Source organism: Eretmochelys imbricata, chromosome 2, assembly GCF_965152235.1.
Source record: "Eretmochelys imbricata isolate rEreImb1 chromosome 2, rEreImb1.hap1, whole genome shotgun sequence".
Taxonomy (NCBI): Eukaryota; Metazoa; Chordata; order Testudines; family Cheloniidae; genus Eretmochelys; species Eretmochelys imbricata.
This window is the reverse complement of record NC_135573.1, coordinates 210,402,468-210,425,133: the sequence shown is the minus strand read 5'-3', so window position 1 is coordinate 210,425,133 and position 22,666 is coordinate 210,402,468. Positions and strand designations below refer to the sequence as shown.

Below are 22,666 nucleotides of genomic sequence, written 5' to 3'. Positions count from 1 at the left end.
ACTGCGCTGCCCGGTGGCTGAGGGGATTTGTACTGCGGGACGAGCTGGGGCTGTAGGGGAGCTGAACTGCAAACCGCCCAGGCCAACCGGGGCTAGCGCATTTGCAAGGGGACGCAAAGTGGTAGCTGCCGTGTAGGCGGGAGTTTGAAGAAGGGGGGCAAGTTAGTCTCTGAGCAGCAACTTGTGCGGGAGTCTGCCTTGCGCTTCAGCGGCTCCCCCCAGCCCCTCCAATTCTCGGGCTGGAGATGGAGGAGGAAGAGGCGGCGCAGGAAGAAAGTTTCTCAGAGGAGGAGAGGGTCCAGTTTGTGGGGCACCGCTTGGCACAGTTGCTGAAATTTCAAGCAGAGAAATGGAGCAAGTATCTTGAAAATGAGGAGAACCAGAAAATCCTGGCAGAGTTTTTGGACAAAACCGAACCAGCTTTCTTGCTGTTTTGCTCCCCTCTGGCAGGCACGTTAACAGCCATGCAGAAGGTAAGGTGCTGACGTTTGAATGACAAATACTGTACCCTTTGGACTTCGGGGTGCTGAAAATATATTTGCTAGTGTTTTCTAGCGCAGAGACCTTAAGACTTGCCATGAAAAGCACGATCCCCAACTGCTTGGCTCTTTCAGGGTTAGGACTTCCCAATGAATGGAATCAAGCCTTTTAATATTAGTAGAGATGGGCAAAATTGGGGATAAATTGGGAGCAGAGTTTAATTGTACCTGAATCACCATCACCAACAATGTTTAGACCCTTCTGGTTTTGTCCCCACTGTAATGATTCTAAGGGGGAACTAACTGGAAATATATGAACGCTTTATTGAAGTTAATTTCACTTTAATCTTTAGTATTGAAGTTCTAGCATGAACACACTCTTTAGCGTCAGCCGTTCCTTTCCACCCCTCTGGTGCTCTTATCCTTTCTCTTAAGGGTCTTCCCTTTTAAAACAGTGACACTCAGACTGAGGCTTGGGAGGAGCAAGTGGCTTTTTAAAGTGTCTCCTGTGGTTCTTTGCATCACATGATTAAAACACTGATTTTAATTATTAACCAATCAGGATCTTTTACAATGGTATTAATTAAGTTATCAGCTTGTACTATTAACTTATTTGCTGTGAGAATGATTGTATATTTACGTATTGTAGTAAATGAAACAACAAATTCACACTACTGTGGCTCTATTGGGTAATGTTGATTGCTAATTTGGCTCCTGAATCACTCAAATCTGAGTATCAGTGCATTTAAAATGTGATTTGGTTAAGATAGGATTCAGATTGGGACAGGCATGCCTTTACACTTGTGAATAGTTACACAAATAGATCCATTGAAGTAAATTGGATTACTGGTGGGGTATGAGTATGGGGGAATCAGTCTGGTCCATAGTGACTGAGAGGACTCAACCCTCTAGACTATTAACCTATCCTGTTTAAAATACATGAATTAAATCCTGGCTCCACTGAACTCAATGGCAGTTTTGCCATTGACTTCAGTGAGGCCAAGACATCACCCACTGACTGTTATAGCTAACAAACTACTGGTTTTAGCTAGGAATGCAAGTAACTGTGAGTACTTAATATTGTATGTGTGTTTCTTAGTTAATACCTCAATTCCTAAAGATATCAGTGCACTTCGTTAAAATACCCACTGCACATCTACATCACTGGAGATTTTAAAAAAAAATTGTCCTTGAATTATCTTGATCATTGGCTATCAGCTGCCGGAAACTTTTATTAGTAACACTATAATACAAGTAACTGTCCTCCAAGACAGTTTCTACCACCAAAATTGGGTCTCTATGGAAATAAAAGGAGTTACTTTGTTCAGTATACTATCCAGTTTCCCTAAATTAATTTTAAAAAATCTCAGCTGTAGCCCTCTTGCCCCATATTTCTTGACCTTTGGAGTACTATTTTTTTATCGCTTATGTCCCTTGCCAAAGAATTGAACAGAAAATCTAACTTAATTATATCAAACCAATGGGACAAGAATACACGCAACAATAATGGGTGCTCCAAACCACTGCCTGATGGGGCCATTCCAAGGCCACCCTTTGCCACTTAATTATAGTAAAGGTAATTTAGTTTCTCTTAAAATATTTTCACAGTACTGCATTGAATGTGTGACTTAATCCAGAAGAGGAGCATCTTTGTGGCTTTGTGTTTTAAAAACAGTTCATAAGACAATTTTATAAAGCCTGACCCTGGTTGCAAACCGGATCTAAGTTCTGCTGCAAGCCCAGCTACTTTCTGAGGCAGACTGAAAAATGTATGGTTGCTTTAATTCATTAAAAATCTCAGTTTAAAAGTGAACAGAAATAATACAGTCAGCACGCTAGCTCTGTCTTTCTCTATTTTTAAATTTATTTGACACTATCCCCACATTTTCAATTATTGTGCAGATTTTGTACTGACAACACATAGGTTTGTAGCATTGTTGAAAATGTCAGGGGTAAAGCTATGAAAGTTTTGGCAGCTGGTTTGGAATCTCTTGAAGCTTTGATTTCAGGCTGTCTGCAGACCCTGGAAGATGACAATGTGTCAGTTGTTACACTCAGTTTGTTTGTACAGTTTCTTTTGCAACCAAGAAGTCTAATTTTTTTTAATGAAAGTTTTTAGATTCTGGAGCACATTCTGAAAAGGGATGGAATCAATGGCAAATTCCATAGCTGTCAAATCATGAAATACATCCACCTCAATGAAACCTAAAATTGAAAGTTTAGGCCCAGATTGTTGTCCATCTAACGTTTCCATGAAGACGGATATGGTTTTGGAAAGAGTTAATTTATTGTTGGATGTGAATTAATAATTAGGCTAAACTGCTGTCAGAAATGTTCATTTAGCTTGTATTGAGTGGAAGTTATGGGCATATATCAAGGGATAGAATTTGGCCCTATATATCATCTGAAAGTATCTTACAGACCTCATGTATGGGGTTCATTTCACCCACCCCCGAGATGCAACCACACTGTTGTCTGAAAATGTGGCCCTACTTGTCTATCAGTATGGTATAAAATAGGGGGTTTGGTTCTTGTTTTTGAGGGTTCCTTTAATTTTTTTTTAAACTGGTGCCTATTTGCAAAAGATCAATCACAAGCAGGTGACAAACCAGACGTTAAAGCAAGTCCAAAGGTCTGGGTATGGATTTTTGGACACTCACACAACACGGGGTTCTGAAAAGGTGCTTCAGAGTCCCAGGCTGCTCTACTGCCAGCTATTTTTGTACCTCTGTGCTCTGCTCCCTCCACTCAGTCCCAACAGGTCTGACCAGGACCTCAATATTGTCTGTCACCTAAAAAGCAGCTATTGGTGTTTATTCTCTGACTACTTTGTACTATGAAGATCATATTCTTGTAGAATTGATAACCTATGATTCTCTTGTTTTAGATACCCAGTGATATAACACATAAATTAGTTTGCATTATGAAGACCACAGAACGCATTGGAACAGATAATTACAAAAAAAATCTAGTATTTGAAGAGTTGTCTGCAACACCACTTGAGCATACAGTTGATTTCTTAGAAGAGGTATTTATAACTAACCATTTGTGATAAAACTTAAAATCTGAGTCTTGCATTTATTATAATTTCCACCAGATAGTGGACTGCAGAAAAATAATGCGTATACTGGTAAAAGAAAAAAATTACAACAAAACTGCAGCTACTCTGTTGCCTAGACATGTCACAAAGGGATGGGTAGTGGAGACATTGTAATATATGTTGTCTTATTATTATTTATTGTAATTAAAGTTATTTCATCACCTGAATTGTTGTGAAGCATGAAGCACACACTGAACATTTTGTATAACCTGCTTGTAATAGGTTAAGTGCTTGATTCTCTTCAGGTATCTAGAACCCATTTTCAGCAGCCCAGATTTTGAGAGGGACATTGTACAGTACTCGTTTGTCCAAAGGATGTCAGCATGAAAGATGGGTCATGAGTCAGTTCTCCTGTGGCTTATTATTATCTCTCATTCAGGAATATTAAAATAGCAGATGGTAGAGTTGCATGTCAAAAGTTAAGGGTATATGCAGTCATTATTCCAGATCAGAACTATGTTAATTTTAATAATTAAAAATAGCTTTCATAGTCACATGACCAAAGATTTTTTGCAGCTGATGAATCTATAACTATTTCATAGGAAGGGCAGGGGTGCTGGAACAATTTGTACAGTGGGGTTGCTGACAGCCATTGAACCAAACTGTAAACCCTGTATGTGATGGAAACCACTTCAAGTTGGAGGGGAGGGCGGCAGCAGCGGCAGCCCCTGCAGCACCGTTAGCTTCAGCAGCTATGAGGAAGGGGGTATAAGCTCTGTGAGGAGGGGTGTATAAAAGAAGTTTTCCCCACTAAAAGGAGTTCAGTTCCAGTAGATCTCAGCCAAAATTTTACTCCACTCTTGCTGAACCTTTCTCTGAAATGTAAATCAAAAGCTAAATAGATAAAAATATATATGCAAAATTTTAAAATCTTGTCACTGTTTGGTTATATTCTATTTCTTAAAAGGAGGAATACGAAAACAAGTAACTGGATGAGATAAGTTGTATAACATCAAACAGACATCAAAAATCATTCATTTGGTATATATGTGATTTTCTGTTACATACACATAGTCCTATTATCCAAAACACTTTACTTTAGTTATTTTTGCAGCCTGTGTTGGTAGGCTCTCTGGATCAAATTCAATGCTGATAAAAGTAGTGCAACATGTTTGACGCCCATGAAGTTGCCTGCTTGTACCAGAGTTGAATTTGGCCCTGAGTTTTAAAGTTGCATTTGGAATCTTATGGTTGGAAGAAGAGCTCTCTTTTTTTTTTTTTTTAATTAGAAATTTAAATGCTTGATTCCCCACATCTCCAGGTATCACTTCGTTGTGTTTGTTGTGCGAGACCACTGTCTCCTTTTAAAATTTTAAAATATTTCATATTGTCAGTCACTGCTTCTCCTGGCAGTCAGTTAAGACACTCACATGTGGTCAAATTCTGGTCTGCGTTACACTGCTATAAATCCACTGAAGTAAATCGAGTTACTCTGGATTTACACCACTGTTACCCAAGGCAGAATTTGGTCCTTAGTGTGAAAATAGCTCAGTCAGAATACAAAAACTTAAAATTCCTGGTAATCATTAGAAAAACAGGACTTTGGGAATTTAAATATGAAAATGAACACAGTAGAAATGAGTATATTAATACTTTTCCAAAAATGTTCCCTCTGCATGATTCTTTTTCAATGTTATAAATGTAATTTAATTTTCAAATTCTTTGATTAATTAGGAATATAATCAAATGTATTTCAGTAAGGTGAAAAATATGTGCAATTAAGACATAATCAACAAATATTTTTAAAAATCAATAATAGTGAAAGATGTTAAGACTAGACGGGCGCTATAGAGTCTCACTATGTTGGCTGGTGACTTTGTTGACCCTGAATTGGTCATCATTTTGGGGTGGCCGTGTCATTTGAGAGGAAGTTATTGTCTTGGGGCCAGTGGAAACAAGCTGGTTAAGAGCAAAAGAGGTAACAGAACTTTAGCAAACTTACACTGGAAAGATAAAGGATGAAATTCTGGCCCCATTGAAGTCAGTAGGAGAACTCCCATTGACTTCAGTGAGGCAGGGTTTCACACATTTCGTTGGGAATCCATTTTTTATAGAGGCTGGCAAAGTCAAGTTTTTTTGTTTTTTTTTTGAAAAGTTCATGGAGAGAGGGAGTGAGGCCTCAAACTATAATGAAGAGAAGAGGGAAGTTTGCTGCTGATGAGATCAAGGATACATCCTCTACATGGATGTCTTAATTTCAAATTCCACATTTACTTGGGAGCCTATTCTCCTTTGTAAAAGCTGATGTATTTGGCTTGGCTATGCATTCAACTTATTCAGATGTATTTCCTATTAAAAATGAATTACTTTTTTCCCGGTTTGTTGCTATGGAGGATGTACAGCAACAAACAAGCATTTGGACTTAGTTGTAACAAATCATACTGATAGTGCTACTCTAGTTGTTTACCTGACTAATACATTCTGTAGAAATCAACTGAGAATTTCACAACAGTAGCACCTGTTCAAATATTTGATTTAAAGATCTTGCTTAACCTGAGACGACTCAGATTATGTGTTGCTGATTATCTACATTAGAGGGCATGTCAAAGACTTCAGCAAACACTGAAAACAAAAATGCAGTTAAACCTTTTTAAAAGTAGGAAAAGGATGGATGGATGAGAAACTGGAAGGTTAGGCGTTTTAAAAGCAGCTTCATTATGTCTGTTTAGTATATAAACAAGAAATTTCACTGAGTTCCTTATGTTCTCACTTAAAAAGTTGTTCACTATATGCAATAAAATTTCACATCACAAGGGAATATTCAACAAAAATAAGAAAATAAAATGAAAAATCAAACAACTTGCTCCTTTTCACTTTCCCTTCGAAACAAAATCAAGCCGTAGCAGTTTCCATAAATCCAGGAAGGTTAAAGAGTAGCCTTCTTAATAAAGTCTAACTCTGACTCATCCTTCATATCCCTTTTAACACTGTGATATGTTCCAAGGCCCAGCCCTTTTAAGAAAAATATGTGCAAATTCTGAGAAGAATCCCAACCATGCTGGGAATGGGTGCCAGGTGCCTGAGCCCTGTAACCATCTGCTGAGGCTTAAAAAGGAATTCCCAAGGGAGATTAGTGTCAAGAGAGAGCTGCCGGGAGGCTCTTCTGTGAGAGAACCTTGCCGACGGTGATGATGGGCCAACAAGGCCAGCAGGAAGGAGGACTGGGGAGACCTTCTCCTAAAGGAAGAGGGAGCTTTGATCTCAGGGATTGGGATATGGATCCTTAACTTCAGAAAAGCAGACTTTGACTCCCTCAGGGAACTGATGGGCAGGATCCCCTGGGAGGCTAATATGAGGGGAGAAAGGAGTCCAGGAGAGCTGGCTGTATTTTAAAGAAGCCTTACTGAGGGCATAGGAATAAACCATCCCAAAGTGTAGAAAGAATAATAAATATGGCAGGCGACCAGCTTGCCTTAACAGAGAACTTTTCGGTGAGCTTAAACACAAAAAGGAAGCTTACAAGAAATGGAAACTTGGACAGATGGCTTGGGAGGAGTATAAAAATATTGCTCGATCATACAGGGGTGTAAACAGGAAGGCCAAAGCACAATTGGAGTTGCAGCTAGCAAGGGATGTGAAGGGTAATAAGAAGGTTTTCTACAAATATGTTAGCAGCAAGAAGGTGATCAGGGAAAGTGTGGGACCCTTAGTGAATGGGGACGGCAACCTTGTGACAGATGATATGGAAAAAGCTGAAGCGCTCAATGCTTTTTTTTTTTTTTGCCTCAAAGTCTTCAAAGATGAGGTCAGCTCCCAGACAGCAGCACAGTATGGGGAGGAGGTGAGCAGCCCTCAGTGGTGAAAGAACAGGTTAAGGACTATTTAGAAAAGCTGGACATGCAAGTCCATGGGGCTGGATCTAATGCTGAGGAAGTTGGCTGATGTGATTGCAGAGCCGTTGGCCATTATCTTTGAAAACTCGTTGCAATTGGGGGAGGTCCCGGACAACTGGAAAAAGGCAAATATAGTGCCCATCTTTAAAAAAGGGAAGAAGGAGAATCCAGGGAACTACAGACCAGTCAGCCTCACCTCAGTCCCTGGAAAAATCATGGAGCAGGTCCTCAAGGAATCCATTTTGAAGCACTTGGAGGAGAGGAACATGATCAGGAACAGTCAACATGGATTCACTCAGGGCAAGTCATGCCTGACCAACCTGTTTGCTTTCTATGATGAAATAACTGGCTCTCAGGATATGGGGAAAGCAGTGGACGTGATATACCTTGACTTTAGCAAAGTTTTTGATATGGTCTCCCACAGTATTCTTGCCAGCAAGTTAAAAAAGTATGGATTGGATGAATGGACTATAGGGTGGATAGAAAGCTGGCTAGATTGTCAGGCTCAACAGGTAGTGATCAACAGCTTGATGTCTAGTTGGAAGCTGGATTGAGCGGAGTGCCCCAGGGGTCCGTGCTGGGGCCAGTTTTGTTCAAGATCTTCATTAATGATCTGGATGGTGGGATGGATTGCACCCTCAGCAAGTTCGCAGACGACACTAAACTGAGGGGAGAGGTAGATACACTGAAGAGTAGGGATAGGGTGACCTAGACAAATTGGAGGACTGGGCCAAAAGAAATCTGAGTCCTGCACTTAAGATGGAAGAATCCCATGCACTGCTACAGGCTGGGGACTGACTGGCTAAGTGGCAGTTCTGCAGAAAAGGACCTGGGGATTACAGTGGATGAGAAGCTGGATATCAGTCAACAGTGTGCCCTTGTTGCCAAAAAAGGCTAATGGCATATTGGGCTGCATTAGTAGGAGCATTGCCAGCGAATCGAGGGAAGTAATTATTCCCCTCTATTTGGCACTGGTGAGGCCACATCTGGAGTACTGCGTCCAGTTTTGGGCCCCCCACGACAGAAAGGATGTGGACAAATTGGAGAGAGTTCAGCGGAGGGCAAAGAAAATGATTAAAGGGCTGGGGCACATGACTTACGAGGGGAGGCTAATGGAACTGGGCTTATTTAGTCTGCATGAGAGAAGAGTGAGGGGGGATTTGATAGCAGCCTTCAACTACCTGGACGGGGGTTCCAAAGGGGATGGAGCTAGACAGTTCTCAGTGGTGGCAGATGACAGAACAAGGAGCAATGGTTTCAAGTTGCAGTCGGAGAGGTCTAGGTTGGATATTAATTTTTATTTGTTTATTTATTTCACTAGGAGGGTGGTGAAGCACTGGAATGGGTTACCTAGGGAGGTGGTGGAAGCTCCATCTTTAGAGGTTTTAAAGGGCCACCTTGACAAAGCCCTGGCTGGAATGATTTAGTTGGGGTTGATCCTGCTTTGAGCAGGGGGTTAGACTAGATGACCTCCTGAGGTCTCTTCCAACCCTAATCTTCTATGATTCTATTATTAGGATTCCTTGGGGAAGGTCTCCCTAGAGAGAGGCCCAAAGGTTGGAACGGGACTGGCAGAGCTTCTCTGCTCAGAGGGAGCTAGGGCCTTGTCTACAATGCAGAATTAAGTTGACATTGACAACCATATGCTGCTTTAATTACATTGGCTGTGCAAGTCCACTCAATGCTCCTTGTGTCGGCAGAGTGCATCCACAGTCGATCCTCTTGCATCGACAGAAAGTTGCATTGTGGGTAGCTATCCAAACCAATGGTAAATGGAAAGCCCTAAGAGAAGGAGGGTCTTGAGCCTGAAGGAGCGAGAGGAATTCTATACATTTTTTGTAAGGATTTAATAAATTAGATCCCAAGTGGAAGAATGCTAGTTAATAAACACAAACAAACCCACTCCCGGGTGCATGAGAGCCCTGAAGATTCAAGGAGGCTGTGTGGTAGTAGAAACTCTACCTTACCTGGCTTATCTTTTCACTCACACAGGAAGTTCACTGTTATGCAGAAGCAGTTGGAACTGCATCACAGAGTAAAGAGGATCTTTTTCTTTTCGCTTTTCTTTTCCCTTCTCTTCTTTGCTTTTTTTAATGCTGTTTATTAACAGCTCCATTCATTGATAACAGAAATCTTATAAAACTTGTTTTGCAACTTAAATAGAGAGAAACTTAGTATATACACTGTCAAGGTTCCTCCCCCACTCTGAACTCTAGGGTACAGATGTGGGGACCTGCATGAAAAACCTCCTAAGCTTATCTTTACCAGCTTAGGTCAAAACTTCCCCAAGGTACAAAGTATTCCACCCGTTGTCCTTGGAATGGCCGCTACCACCACCAAACTAATACTGGTTACTGGGGAAGAGCTGTTTGGACGCGTCTTTCCCCCCCCAAAATACTTCCCAAAACCTTGCACCCCACTTCCTGGACAAGGTTTGGTAAAAAAGCCTCACCAATTTGCCTAGGTGACTACAGACCCAGACCCTTGGATCTGAGAACAATGAAAAAGCATTCAGTTTTTTACAAGAAGACTTTTAATAGAAAATAGAAGTAAATAGAAATAAAGAAATCCCCCCTGTAAAATCAGGATGGTAGATATCTTACAGGGTAAATAGATTCAAAAACATAGAGAACCCCTCTAGGCAAAACCTTAAGTTACAAAAAAGATACACAGACAGAAATAGTTATTCTATTCAGCACAATTCTTTTCTCAGCCATTTAAAGAAATCATAATCTAACACATACGTAGCTAGATTACTTACTAAAAGTTCTAAGACTCCATTCCTGGTCTATCCCTGGCCAAGACCAGCATACAGACAGACACAGACCCTTTGTTTCTCTCCCTCCTCCCAGCTTTTGAAAGTACCTTGTCTCCTCATTGGTCATTTTGGTCAGGTGCCAGCGAGGTTACCTTGAGCTTCTTAACCCTTTACAGGTGAGAGGAGCTTTCCCCTGGCCAGGCAGGATTTCAAAGGGGTTTACCCTTCCCTTTATATTTATGACATACACAATTATAAATTGGCCTTGTAGAAAGGGTTTCTCCCATCCTTCATTTAAGAACTTTCTTTGAATACTATCAGGTTTGATGATGGGTGACAATCCTCTTTCAGTAAACTCCAAGAAGTTCCACCAGATAACCAAGTAGTTATCATTTTAAGAGGATCTCTTTCATGCACCTGGGGACCACAAAAACAATGAGGAGTCTGGTGGCCCTCTGCCATGAGGAGAGGCTGGTGGAACAGACTAACAGATTTATTTGGGCATAAGCTTTCACGGGTGAAAAACCCACTTCTTCAATTTTCCCTCTCTTGGTATTGACACTTCCTCATCAATTATTGGGAGTGGATAACATCCACCTTGACTAAATTGGCCTTCAACATTGGTTCTACACTTGTAACTCCCTTCTGTTCATGTGCCAATATATTTTTATGCCTGTATCTGTAATTTTCACTCCATGCATCTGAAGAAGTGGACTTCTTTTATCCATGAAAGCTTTTGCCCAAATAAATCTGTTAATCTTTAAGGTGCCACTGGACTCCTTGTTGTTTTTGTGGACACAAACTAACATGGCTACCCCTCTGATACTGAGGACCACAGTGATTACTGAACACCAAAGAGGAGACTGAGGTGCAGTGATTGCAGTGCCATTTTGTGGGGTGGTATGCTCTGGTGATGCTTTGTGCCACATCCTCTCTTAACATGCACTTTACCATGGTGCCTATAGAACACTACAGAACAACTGACCGTAGAAAGGCAGGTGAGGAGTTCAGGCCACTATTGATCTGTTCATCTGTCTCTAACAAAACAACTAGAATCAAGGTTTATAACTACAAATTTTGCACTCAGTCTTTACAAAAACATGATTATACTGTATCACTGTTTTCCCTGTCCTTCACCATGTATTTCACCTCCCTGTTGTGCCTTGTTTTAAACTAATACCCCTAATCCTACAAGGAGTCCTGCACAGGTAGAAGTCAGTGGAGCTCTATATGAGCTGTTTGTAGCATTTGAGCCTAAGATGATGAGCTCATTGTTTGTTTTATGGTTGTACAATATTGAGCCTAATGGAGCCCTAACCTGACTGGGATCTATGTGCACTAATGTCCTAAAAATAATCCTCAAAAAGGTCCCTATGTGACATTGGTATGCAGATTTAATTTACCTATTCATGGTTTAGACCTGATTCATAAAAGCACTTAAGCAGGAGTTATGTTCTACCCACATTTGGCAAAGTGCTTAAGCACATGCTTAATTGTAAACTTCAGTGAGCAATAATCACATGCTTAAAGTTAAGCATGTGCTTAAGTGCTTCAAAAATACAGTGATATGTACTATAGAAAATGTAGCTAGGAGTTAGGGAATGTTTGTTTATATGAAGGAATTAAAGGCTTTATAAATAAATGTTTTGAATATGCAATATTCAGTCACAGACAAAACTACACATTTGCATTAATGGAAAAAATATTTTTACAAAGGCTTATTATTGAAGGGTATTTTTACTCTAAGCTTATTCTAAATATGATGTTGAACCTGACCAGAAATTAAATTATATTTTGGGATTACTCGTTTGTTTGTTTGTTTTTTGTTTATTAAACCAAGGCACTTGAGGACTGGGATGTTGATGATGATTTTGTGACCTCTGATGGGAGAGGTTGGATATGGAGACTTGGCTATTTATTTCTCTCCCTCTTTTTTTTTTTTTTTTTTTTTTGCGGGGAAAAGGTGGAGGAGAAATAACAAAAATAGTATAATTCATGGTTTCTGAAAAAGAGCCTCAATGTTGGGGCTCAGTTGATTTGTGGAGAATGTAAATACATATTCTTTTTGTGTACAACACAATTAGAATAGGTTTGGACACATGTATATCAACAGAAAAATATATATTAAAAATCAAAAAGTTGACTTTGATTTAAGTAATCCTTTGTTTCTGATGTATGCTTTAGTTTAGTTTTGGTGTGTATTTGTTCCACTCAGGATTTAAAGAAGCAGTATGTTGTGAAATACCCTTGAAAAACTTTAAACATTTAACTGATTTGTAACCCCTCTTTCCCTGCTCTGTCTCTAGGTTTTAGTGCCTGTTCTTTCCAATAAGAAAAACCATGGATCCTGGCCACGTTTTATTTCACAAGACATGGAACATCATGTGGAAATTATGAAAAATAAGGTGCATGTTATGAAGGGAATGATGTCAGGAAGAACCCTTCTTCCCATTCCAACAGTTGCAGCGAAGGCTGACTTGCATCAGATGTGCACTGAAAATAAGTAAGAAACACGCAACACATACAATACAGCAAAGAGCAACTGCACCTGATGGTCTTTCAGCCACAAAAATTTAAACTGCTATTAGTTGCATTAGTTAAATAAATGTATCAGTAAATGTTAAAAATATCCCTTTTGATATTAAACTTGGAATATTAATGATATTGAATTTGGAACACTTTGGTTATAAGATCACTCCCATGAACATTTTAAAGAGTGCCCCAAATTATGGCTGTTGCCTCAAAATGCCAAAAGAGATTTTTACAAAATAACTAAACATTGAAATTGCTCTCTGGTATATGAGAGGCTACATAGAATGTATCCTCAAGGGCTTCTAGTTGTGGCCAGTTAACTGCAAGAGCAAGGCAGAAGTTGTTTGTGTATTCACGAGAACCTCTACATGAAAATATAGCCTCATAACATGAAATATGACTAGTTGTTTTTTGGTTTTTTGGTTTTTTTGGTTTTTTTTGGATGAACTTTTTGAATGTACTGCCAATAGCTACTACTTCCTCTCTGTGGCTCAGATCCAACAGAGCGCGTGCATACAAGTTTAACTTCAATCACATGAATAATCTTATTGCCTTCAATGGAACTATTCAAGTGCTTTAAAAGTTAAGCAGGTGCTTAAGTGCTCTGCTGGATTGCAGCCTATTCTCTCGCTCCCCTTCCAGGTTCCCCTATTTCTTTTCCAATTACTGTGTATTTCCCTTTCAGTCTTAGTGCTCTTCATTCAACATGACTTCAGTGGCTGTTTCAATTGGAGCAGCAGTGGTTGGTTGAATGTTCTAATTTGAAGGGGTGGTGTCATGTACAAGGATTAAGAGGGGTTTAATTTTAAGACTGCTTTTCATGGAATTATTTATATATAGTGCCTGGATTTGAGGACAGTAACAGTAAAATACTGTTTGAGGGAGGGAAAAATATTTAAATGGTAATGTAATCACTGAGAAGAATTATTGCACAACAGATCTAATTTTTGTATCCCTTGGGCAATATTTTACAATGCTACTGTTTGACATACTAGATGCTATTTGTTTTATTACTCAATTGTTTATTACATAAAAGTACACGTGTTGTTTTAAAGGGATGTGTGTGCTACATTGTTCAGGTTTTCTTTTGTTTTATTTCTAAGAAACTCAGTGTATCACAATATGTGCACTGATATATTCTCTAATATTTAGCAGCCATAATGCTAAATTTTAGCCAACCTGTTGCTGTTTCAACCAGAGTTAAGAAAATAGAAAAATGTGATATAATGGTGCCTTTTGTCATCAATTAACATCAGAAAGATTCAGGTAAGTGGAGGGACTGAAATATGGGACCAGATTCTTGGCTGGTTTAAAATTGAGCTCCACTGCCGTCAATGAAACTATGACAGTTTACACCAGCTGAGGGTCTGGCCCCTGATCTAATATTTAGACATGGTGCTTGTTAAATTCTGGAAGATGTATATTTAGAAGTCCAGGAAATTCCGTCCTTTTTGATATCATCCTTTGAGCAGGTAGTGGTCATTGCAGTTTCAATAAACGATATTAAAGCACCATAAATTTACATGGCAATGACACATTCCAGCCCCAAAGAGCTTACAATTTAAATAAGACAAACACATGACAAGAGTTCAGGACAGGTTGTCTGCACAGATTATTGATGAGGGATTGCTCAGAGGGGTAGGATTTGTTCCTATTGCTGTAATGTGTAGGGCCTAGGCGCCTCAATCAGGTTCAAAACCCCGCAGTGCTAGGTGGGGAGAGAAGAGTGAGGAATAGAGGGAGTGTTCCAGAAGCATGACATAAGCATGAAGCCAAAAATGGGAAAACAAGCTGCAGAGTGGAGTAAGGGGTGAAAGGACTCTGAAGGAGAATGGAGAGAAATTAGATTAAATTGTGTGTGGGAGGGCAAGATTATGTAGAGCCTTGCAGGTGAGGACAATCTTCTTGAATTTAACGTATTAAGAGATAGCAAGACAACAGGAGCAGTGTGGTGTGAGAAGGGCAGTGGGAGAAGATGACTTCATGCAGGCATTTTAGACACAGAAGAGGACATGGGAGGTGAGAGCCAGGGGTCCCAGACAGAAAGGAGAAAGTTAGGGCTTATCTACACACAAACCTGCACTGAAATAACTAAATATGTTTAAATTCACAACTCTTGTTAATAATGGCTTTTTAACCGCTTAAATGACATTGAAGTAAAAGCTTTAATTTTTTAATGAAGAATATCCACACACAGACTTGCACTGAAACAACAAAAGCTGTGAATTTTTAAACTAATTTAGTTATTTCTGCACAAGATTGTATGTAGACCAGCTGATGTCTCCTAGTTAGAGATAGGTGCACGCCTTAATATTCTGTAAATATAATTCACTTCAGCTTTGCTTGCATCCTTCCTTGTCTTTGTGGGCCCTGAACTGTATGTTATAGCAAATAAATTAACAGGCTGGAATGTTACTAGAAAGAGTACATGTCAGGAAATGTTAAAGAACATGCCTAGGAAGTGAATTTTGAACTAATAAATGTTGAATATCTGGACTGGAAACCTGATTGTAACTTCTTATCCAGTCAAGAAATGGGAACAGTATCATGTGACTTGGGACCAGTAAACTAAGCAACAAAACTTTGATTTTGAATACTGAACACTCACAAACAAAGAATTATTCATGGGGAGTACTTGGCCAATAGCTTTGAACAGTGTATAGAGCTGAGGAAAATTGTATTCTGTTTACTGACAGTCAAACTCTTATTCTTTCCTCATAAATCAGTCCTTTCGGCTTGCTGATCATTTAATTGTAGTGGTTTGAATACATCTTTCTAGTAATGTGTTGGCCAGTACCAGACTCAGTATTCTAGGTGTTAACACTAAAGTGTTTGTGATAAAGTGTAAAGTGATGGACAAGGACATCTGTTGCCAGACCACTGCCCTTGAACACCACCTGTAATTCAGCAAAACACTGAATTTTTTTGTTTTGTTTTTCAGACAATATCCATATGCTAGGGCAGTGCTACATGCAGTTGAATCTATGGTTATTAAATGGTCGCATCAGATATGTGACATACTAAGAGAGGATTCTGTTCAACCTCTTCTGCAAGGCCTCCATTCGGATCCCCAAATTGAGCTCAACTTCTGGAAGAAAAGAAAAGATAATTTGTTGTGCATATATGATCAAGTACGTGTTTTCAGATATTTGGCAGATATTGAGGGAAGCCCTCTATGCTTGTCATCTTTTTGCATGCAAAATGAGCCACTGTTTTCAGAGTTTCAAATAACCTACATAGAAGATGGGCACAGCTGAAGATCTGGATTTCTGATTAAACTGGCTTTATAGATATGCCCAAACAAAATGGAGTTAAGGAGGTGTGGTGGTGTAAATAAGAGTGATAGTTAGTGATTAAGGACTACATGGCAGTGGGGAACCGTCTGGATCCCTTAATTGTTCATTTCTAAATTATCTAACGTGTGTGTTTGGTCAAGAAAGCATAATTTTTTGTGGTGGTTAGGCAGACTCCACTGAAACATACCTTCAAACTAAATTCATTAAGTGAGCTTTTTGTTTGGAATCACCCTTTTTATTTGGTTGGGTTAAAAAAAAGAAGTTTAAAAGAGGTGGTTGCGTAAGATCTGGAGGCGGAGAAATGCATTCCAGCATTTCCATGCCCCTGAGTCCTCAGCATCCCACTCTGTCTTCCCCGTTCCTTTTATGCCCTACCTCCCCCAAGATCAGCTTCCTCCATGCTCTTTGAAAAAAATAATAATAAATTGGGAGGCGTTAGCATAGGTGTGGGGGGGTCCACAGGCAACTTTCTGAACCCACAGCTTCTTTTAGCCAATCCTTTAAAAAAACAAACCCAAAACAATACCACCGAAATAAAGATACAAATAGGCATTTTCCCTCACAGGTAAAGTAAAATAAAATTTGGAGTTCTTAGGCCAAGCCATTTGAGAGACATATGAAGAGCCAGAAAATAATGAGGAAAAAACTGTTAAAACTTGAATGACAAAGAAAAAATTGAAATATCCTGGTTGACCCTGTGCAGGAGATTTAACTACGCGTGTTCCATTAATTTTAAGATACGTATAGCTAACTTCCCTGTGCTGATTTCAAAATCTCAGTCTGGAGCTTTAGAAATCTTTTCCTATGTCTCTGCCCCAGAAAATGCTACATAAGGGGAAAGATTTCTTTCTGAAGAAATTGGGCTTGAAAATCAGGCCTATAATGGGAAAGTAGATTCAACCTTAGCTATGGAATGGAGGCTGCTGCTTCAGAATACAGACTTGTTAAATTGGATATTACAAATCCTCCAGCTGTGTCTTATTAAAACATTGTGCAGCTATCAAGATTTACATTTTAAATATGATATATTGCTTGGAGCTGGAAAACATGTTGTTACCATCCTCTTTTTAATTCTGTATTTCCACTATCCTGGTTATTAGCAGTGCTCCAGTATAAATTGGATTAACATTATTAGCATAGAGAGCCTGACCCATTACCCACGGAAGTCAATGGGAGTTTTTTCATTGATTTCCATGGACATTGGATCAGGCCCAATATGCATATACCTGTTTGGGGGTTGTTGTTTTTTTTAAATAAATACTTTGGCTGAAATCCTGACTCCATTGAAGTTGGTAGTAAAACTTTTGATTTCACACTCTATATCCAGATAGACAACCTACTCCACTTTGTGACAGATGTTCTTAAATTTCGTATTTACTGAAAAAAATTGTTTGATTCTAGCTTCAGTCTCCTGTTGTTCAAAAAATGGTTAAGATCTTAAAAGCCAAAGAGAGCAGCTATTATCCTACTTCTCAGAACATTTTGAAGGACGTAGAAAATGGTAAGAGTAGCTTGAATGAAATTTATATTTTGTCTACTTTTATATGTTTGTTTATAGAATAATCTAGAATACTGATTGCAATAACACTATAATATGCCACTGCTAAGCTGATTTTGTGCCGGAGGAGCATGTACACATTAAATCAAACTGCTTTGTATTTAGACTTCACTCATTATTTACTTTTATAAAGTTTATGTAGATACTTTTCCTTCCATAAAAGTCATGGAGAGATATAGTAGTAATTAAATTAGTGTGTGTGTTTCTAAACATTATTTTGAGTCTTCACATGTACTATATCTGTTGGTATGTGGACTTTATTGCTAATAGGAATGACTGTGGAGTTAGTATATTAGCCAAATATTCCTTTATCATTAGTTTGTATTTCAAACACATCAAATGAAATTTCAATGAAATATAATAAATGCCTTCTACTCTTATAGTGCCATTTATCTTGTGATTTGTTAGCTTAGTAAGCAATAATATTTAGCTCTTACCTAATACTTATTAGTAATTCTCAAAGTGCTTTACAATGGAGGTAAATATTGTTAGCCCCATTTTACAGACAAGAAAATGAGACTAAAGGAGGTGAAGTGACTTGCTCAAGGTCATCCAGTAGCCAAGTGGCTGAGCTGGGATTAGAATCCAGGTCTCATGAGATCCAGTCCACTGTGCTCTCCACTAGTGTCCCAGTTCAGCCTCCCATCCCTGTTAAGCAGGTAAATTATGCCCCTTTTATGAATGGGTCTCTTTCTCTCTTGTATGCAGATGTCAGCGCTTGATGTCCAGGTTCCATAACCAGATACGTCCTGTATCAAAGGAGGTTAGGTGTTGTAAACTGCCTTCTAGATGCTACTCTTCCACCACATGACTTATCTGCTATGCCGCTCCACAGTCAGTGTAGGGGGGACAGCAGGCCGAGCCAATGCATGGTTGCAGCACTTCTGTTTGAGCCAGAGGGTAGCCTATTAAGCCTGATCTAGAATATAAGAACAGCCATACTGGGTCAGACCAAAGGTTCGTCAAGCCCCGTATCCTGTCCTCTGACAGTGGCCAATGGCAGCTGCCCCAAAGGGAATGAACAGACAGGTTATCAAGTGATCCATGCCCTGTCACCCAGTCCCAGCTTCTGGCAAAGAGAGGCTAGGGACACCATTCCTGCCCATCCTGGCTAATAGCCATTGATGGACCTATCCTCCATGAATCTATCTAGCTCCCTTTTGAACCCCATTATAGTACTGGCCTTCACAACACCCTCTGGCAAGGAGTTTGAGGTTGACAGAGCATTGCGTGAAAAAAATACTTTCTTACATTTATTTTAAACCTGCTACCTATTTTCATTTGGTGGCCCCTTGTTCTTGTATTATGAAAAGGAGTAAATAACACTTCTATATTTGCTTTCTCTATACCACTCATGGATTTTATAGACCTCAATCATATCCCCCCCTTAGTCACTTCTTTTCCAAGCTGAAAAGTCCCAGTCTTATTAATCTCTCCTCCTGTTCTATACCCTTAATAATTTTTATTGCCCTTTTCTGAACCTTTTCCAATTCCAATATACCTTTTTTGAGATGGGGCGACCACATCTGCACACAGTATTCAAGGTCTGGGCGTACCACAGATTTATGTAGAGGCAATGATATTTTGTATCTTATCTATCCCTTTCTTGATTCTCAACATTCTGGTCACTTTTTTGACTGCTGCTGCACATTGAGTGGATGATTTCAGAGAACTATCCCCAGTGACTCCAAGATCTTTCTTGAGTGGTAACAGCTAATTTAGACCGCATCGTTGTATATGTATAGTTAGGATTATGTTTTCCAATGTGCATTACTTTGGATTTATCAATATTAAATTTCATCTGCCATTTTGTTGCTCAGTCACCCAGGTTTGTGAGATCCTTTTGTAGCGCTTCGCGGTCTGCCTGGGACTTATCTTGAGTAGTCTAGGATCTTTGATCAAGGGGACAAGGAGACAGGTACAGCAATGAGCTCCTGAATTTACTTATCGATGCTTCCACACTGTAAGGACGTAGTTTTCAGCTCCCTAGTGGTGCTGGCTTTCCATGCATGCTAAAGGGCCAGTAGTACTCTTGTCCTGGAGTGTGTCAACTGCTATAGCAAAGGGATGTCGAGAGATCGGCCGTGGTGTCACATCCCAGACCAGAAATGGGATTCCTCCCGTGAAAACAAGCAGACTTTTGAGTTGGCTCAGAGTGTTGTTCTCTGTCTCAGAATGAGGCATCAATCAACCAGAGACTTAATAGGTTGGTTCATCTGTCACTGCTCTCCAGGCAGACGTAACAGTAATGGCATCTTGTCGAAGATCTGGCAGAGCTGTGTTTACTAGTACATGCAAATTGAAGGTTTGTGTATAGTTCAAACAGCCACTTATATTATAATACAAGTGGTTGAATTCAACTCCATGTTGACAAGTTAAGTGTGATAGCTGCACCCCCAGACGGCAGAGTAGTATTCTGCTGGAGCAAACACCAAGGCCAGTACAGCTGTATGAAGGACCAAAGAATCTGTACCCCAGGAGGTTCCTCAGTTTTCATATCAAGGCAGCATGGGAAGAGAACTTCATTTTCAGGTGTTGCAGGTAAGGCCAGTATGTCACGCTATGTTTGAGGTTTTACTCCAAGGTATATGACAACTAAATGGAATGGCAGTGGCTGTTCTTGGGTCTGAATCTAGATGGGTTTATTAGCAAGAAGATTTCTTTTAGCTGTTCGTTACTGAGGTTCTGACTGTATTCCTTGTAGGCTGATGTGGTTCACTCAAGGTATGATTAACAACCGAAGCTTCATCCTGCAAGTTGGGGAGAGAGTCAGTCACTTTAACATGGGTCAGTTTTGGCTTCCTTTTTGTTCAATATATACACATATGATCTTTTTGAAATGCAGCCCAAGAAGTATGTGTATGCTGATATCTATATTGCTGACACTGGAAACAACTTCCACAAGATTGAAGGGAATCTCAGCCAAGACATGGATACTTTGATCACTTACTTCCAGCAATGGAGACTAATTCTCAATGAAACCAAGAAAGGGGCAACTGAAACCAGAGAAAGCAGCGATAATTTTCATAGCATCGGCATGGCTGGGACAGGTGTTCCCAACCCTAATTCATCTGGTGACATGTCTGCCTCTGCATGTCCTCTAATGACTGACCTCCTGACCTAGGAGTCAGACTCCATAATGCTCCCCAATATATCATCCCTGCACCTCAAGGCCTGGCTCCTCAATGGTTCTTGGGCCTAGAGCAGGAGCATTCTCCCAAAGTCCAGCTGGTTCTTTTAAATAGCAGGAAACTTACCACATATAGGACTTGACTACAGAAGTGGAAGCACTTCAAACACTATATCTCCTACTATTTTTCCCCTGGCATCCATCCTCGACTACTTATTAAACATGAAATCTATGGGACTGTCCCTGAGCTCAAGTTTTATTTAGATGCCATCATGGCATTCCATTCACCAGTAGAAGATTTGTCAGGCTTCACACATCCTATGACAGCAAGATCCCTTAAGGGCCTCCTTAACCGGTTCCCTTCAGTGTAGGATAATGTCATATCCTAGGACCTCAATTTAGTGCTTAATATGTAAGGAGACCCTCCCTTCAAGCCTGATCACTACTCAATCTGTCCTTCAAGATATCGTTCCTTGTGGCAATCACATTGGCCAGAAGGGTAGGGGAACTGAGAGTCCTCAGGGCTGACCCACAACATATGGTGGTGTGTTGTATCTGGACAAAGTTACATTGTATCCCCACCCTCACTTCCTCTCTGAAGTCTGAGTCCACATCATGTCTAAAGTCCACATCAATCAGGACATTCAACTGCTGATATTTTATCCCAAGTCCTGTTTATGCAGAGAAGAGACCAGTCTCTGTACACAGGATGTAAGACAAGCTGTGGCTTTCTACCTTCACCATACTCAGCCCCTCTGGCGGCAGCTTCCCTGCCCTCTTTCACTCCCCTTGTTCACCTCTCCTCCCTGGGCCGCTTCTCCTTTGGCCCGCTTGCATCTTGTGGGCCCTTCTATCAGGGCCTGCAGCCTGGCGGGTATTGGGCTGGAGCTCTCCTCAGCTCCCCCAAGCCTGCCCAGCACTGCGCTGTCCAGGGTGCTGGTCGTCTTCACTCAGGGACAGGCCTGCTCCCTTCCTGGGTAGCCTTTATATAGGGCCTAGCCTAGCTCTGATTGACTGACTGTAATACTGGCCCTGATTGGCTTTCTAACAGGCCCTCCCTGATTGGCTGCCACCTTGCGCAGCCGCTCTGGCCTGTTGTAGCCCAATCTGGCATGGGGGTGGGGCACCCCCCCCCACCACCACAGAAGATATGAGAAAAGGTAAACATCATACTCGGAGACAAAGAACTAGAATGAAGTGGAAAAAATTGTGTACCTTGGACTGGTATCGAAGAATGGGAATTGTGAAGACGACATAAAAAGAATTGGACTAGATGCTACTGCATTCAGAAGACTGCAACATCTGGAAGTCTAAAGACATTCTTATAAAAACAGAAATCAGCATACATGAGAGAACTGTCATGCTGATACTACTGTACCGGGAGGAATGCTGGAGTATGAGGAAGGCCTATGAATGAAAAGTTTTGACTGCAGACATGAACTGGCTGAGGGGAATACTGAGAATTTCAAGACTGCAAAAGATAAAAAATGAAGAGATAAGAAAATAGCCAGGGCAAGAAATAAGGCTGTTACAGAAGATTCAAGAAAGGTTGCTGTAATGGTTTGGATATATGTCAAGAAAGCACCCGGAAAGGATACCATACAAGGCGATACGTACCAGAGTGCAAGGAACTAGAAATAGAGGAAGATCAAGGATGTGTTGGATAGAGGACACAGTTAAGAATGACAGAACAAAACCATTTTTAAAGAAGATCAAAGCTGTGTAGCTGGTACAAGATAAAAAGTGGTTAAAGACTGCAGTTGGCCCCATCATCGCTGTTGAGCTGACGGATGCGAATCAAAGGAAAAGAGTAGGTCCTTCATTTTTATAGCCTGACTTTCTATAACATCATTTGTACCTGACGAGACAGGAGTTGCTGGAATACCTTCTCTGATGCAGGATCCCATCCCATATTGCCTATGACGAAGCTGAGATACAACAGCAAAGCTAGGAATTGATAATTAAGTGTCAGTGATAGTG

General features: G+C 40.3%; 1 protein-coding gene across 1 annotated transcript in view; it reads left to right on the top strand.

Moving 5' to 3' along the window:
- Positions 1–245: 245 nt before the first annotated feature.
- DNAH11 (dynein axonemal heavy chain 11) overlaps positions 246–22,666 on the top strand; it is a 293,766-nt gene continuing 271,345 nt past the window's right edge. Inside the window, exons 1-5 of the mRNA XM_077808745.1 lie at positions 246–473; positions 3,367–3,507; positions 12,477–12,673; positions 15,644–15,833; positions 17,400–17,499. Of these exons, the coding sequence (XP_077664871.1) occupies positions 246–473; positions 3,367–3,507; positions 12,477–12,673; positions 15,644–15,833; positions 17,400–17,499 (856 nt within the window). The remainder of the gene's footprint in view (positions 474–3,366; positions 3,508–12,476; positions 12,674–15,643; positions 15,834–17,399; positions 17,500–22,666) is intronic.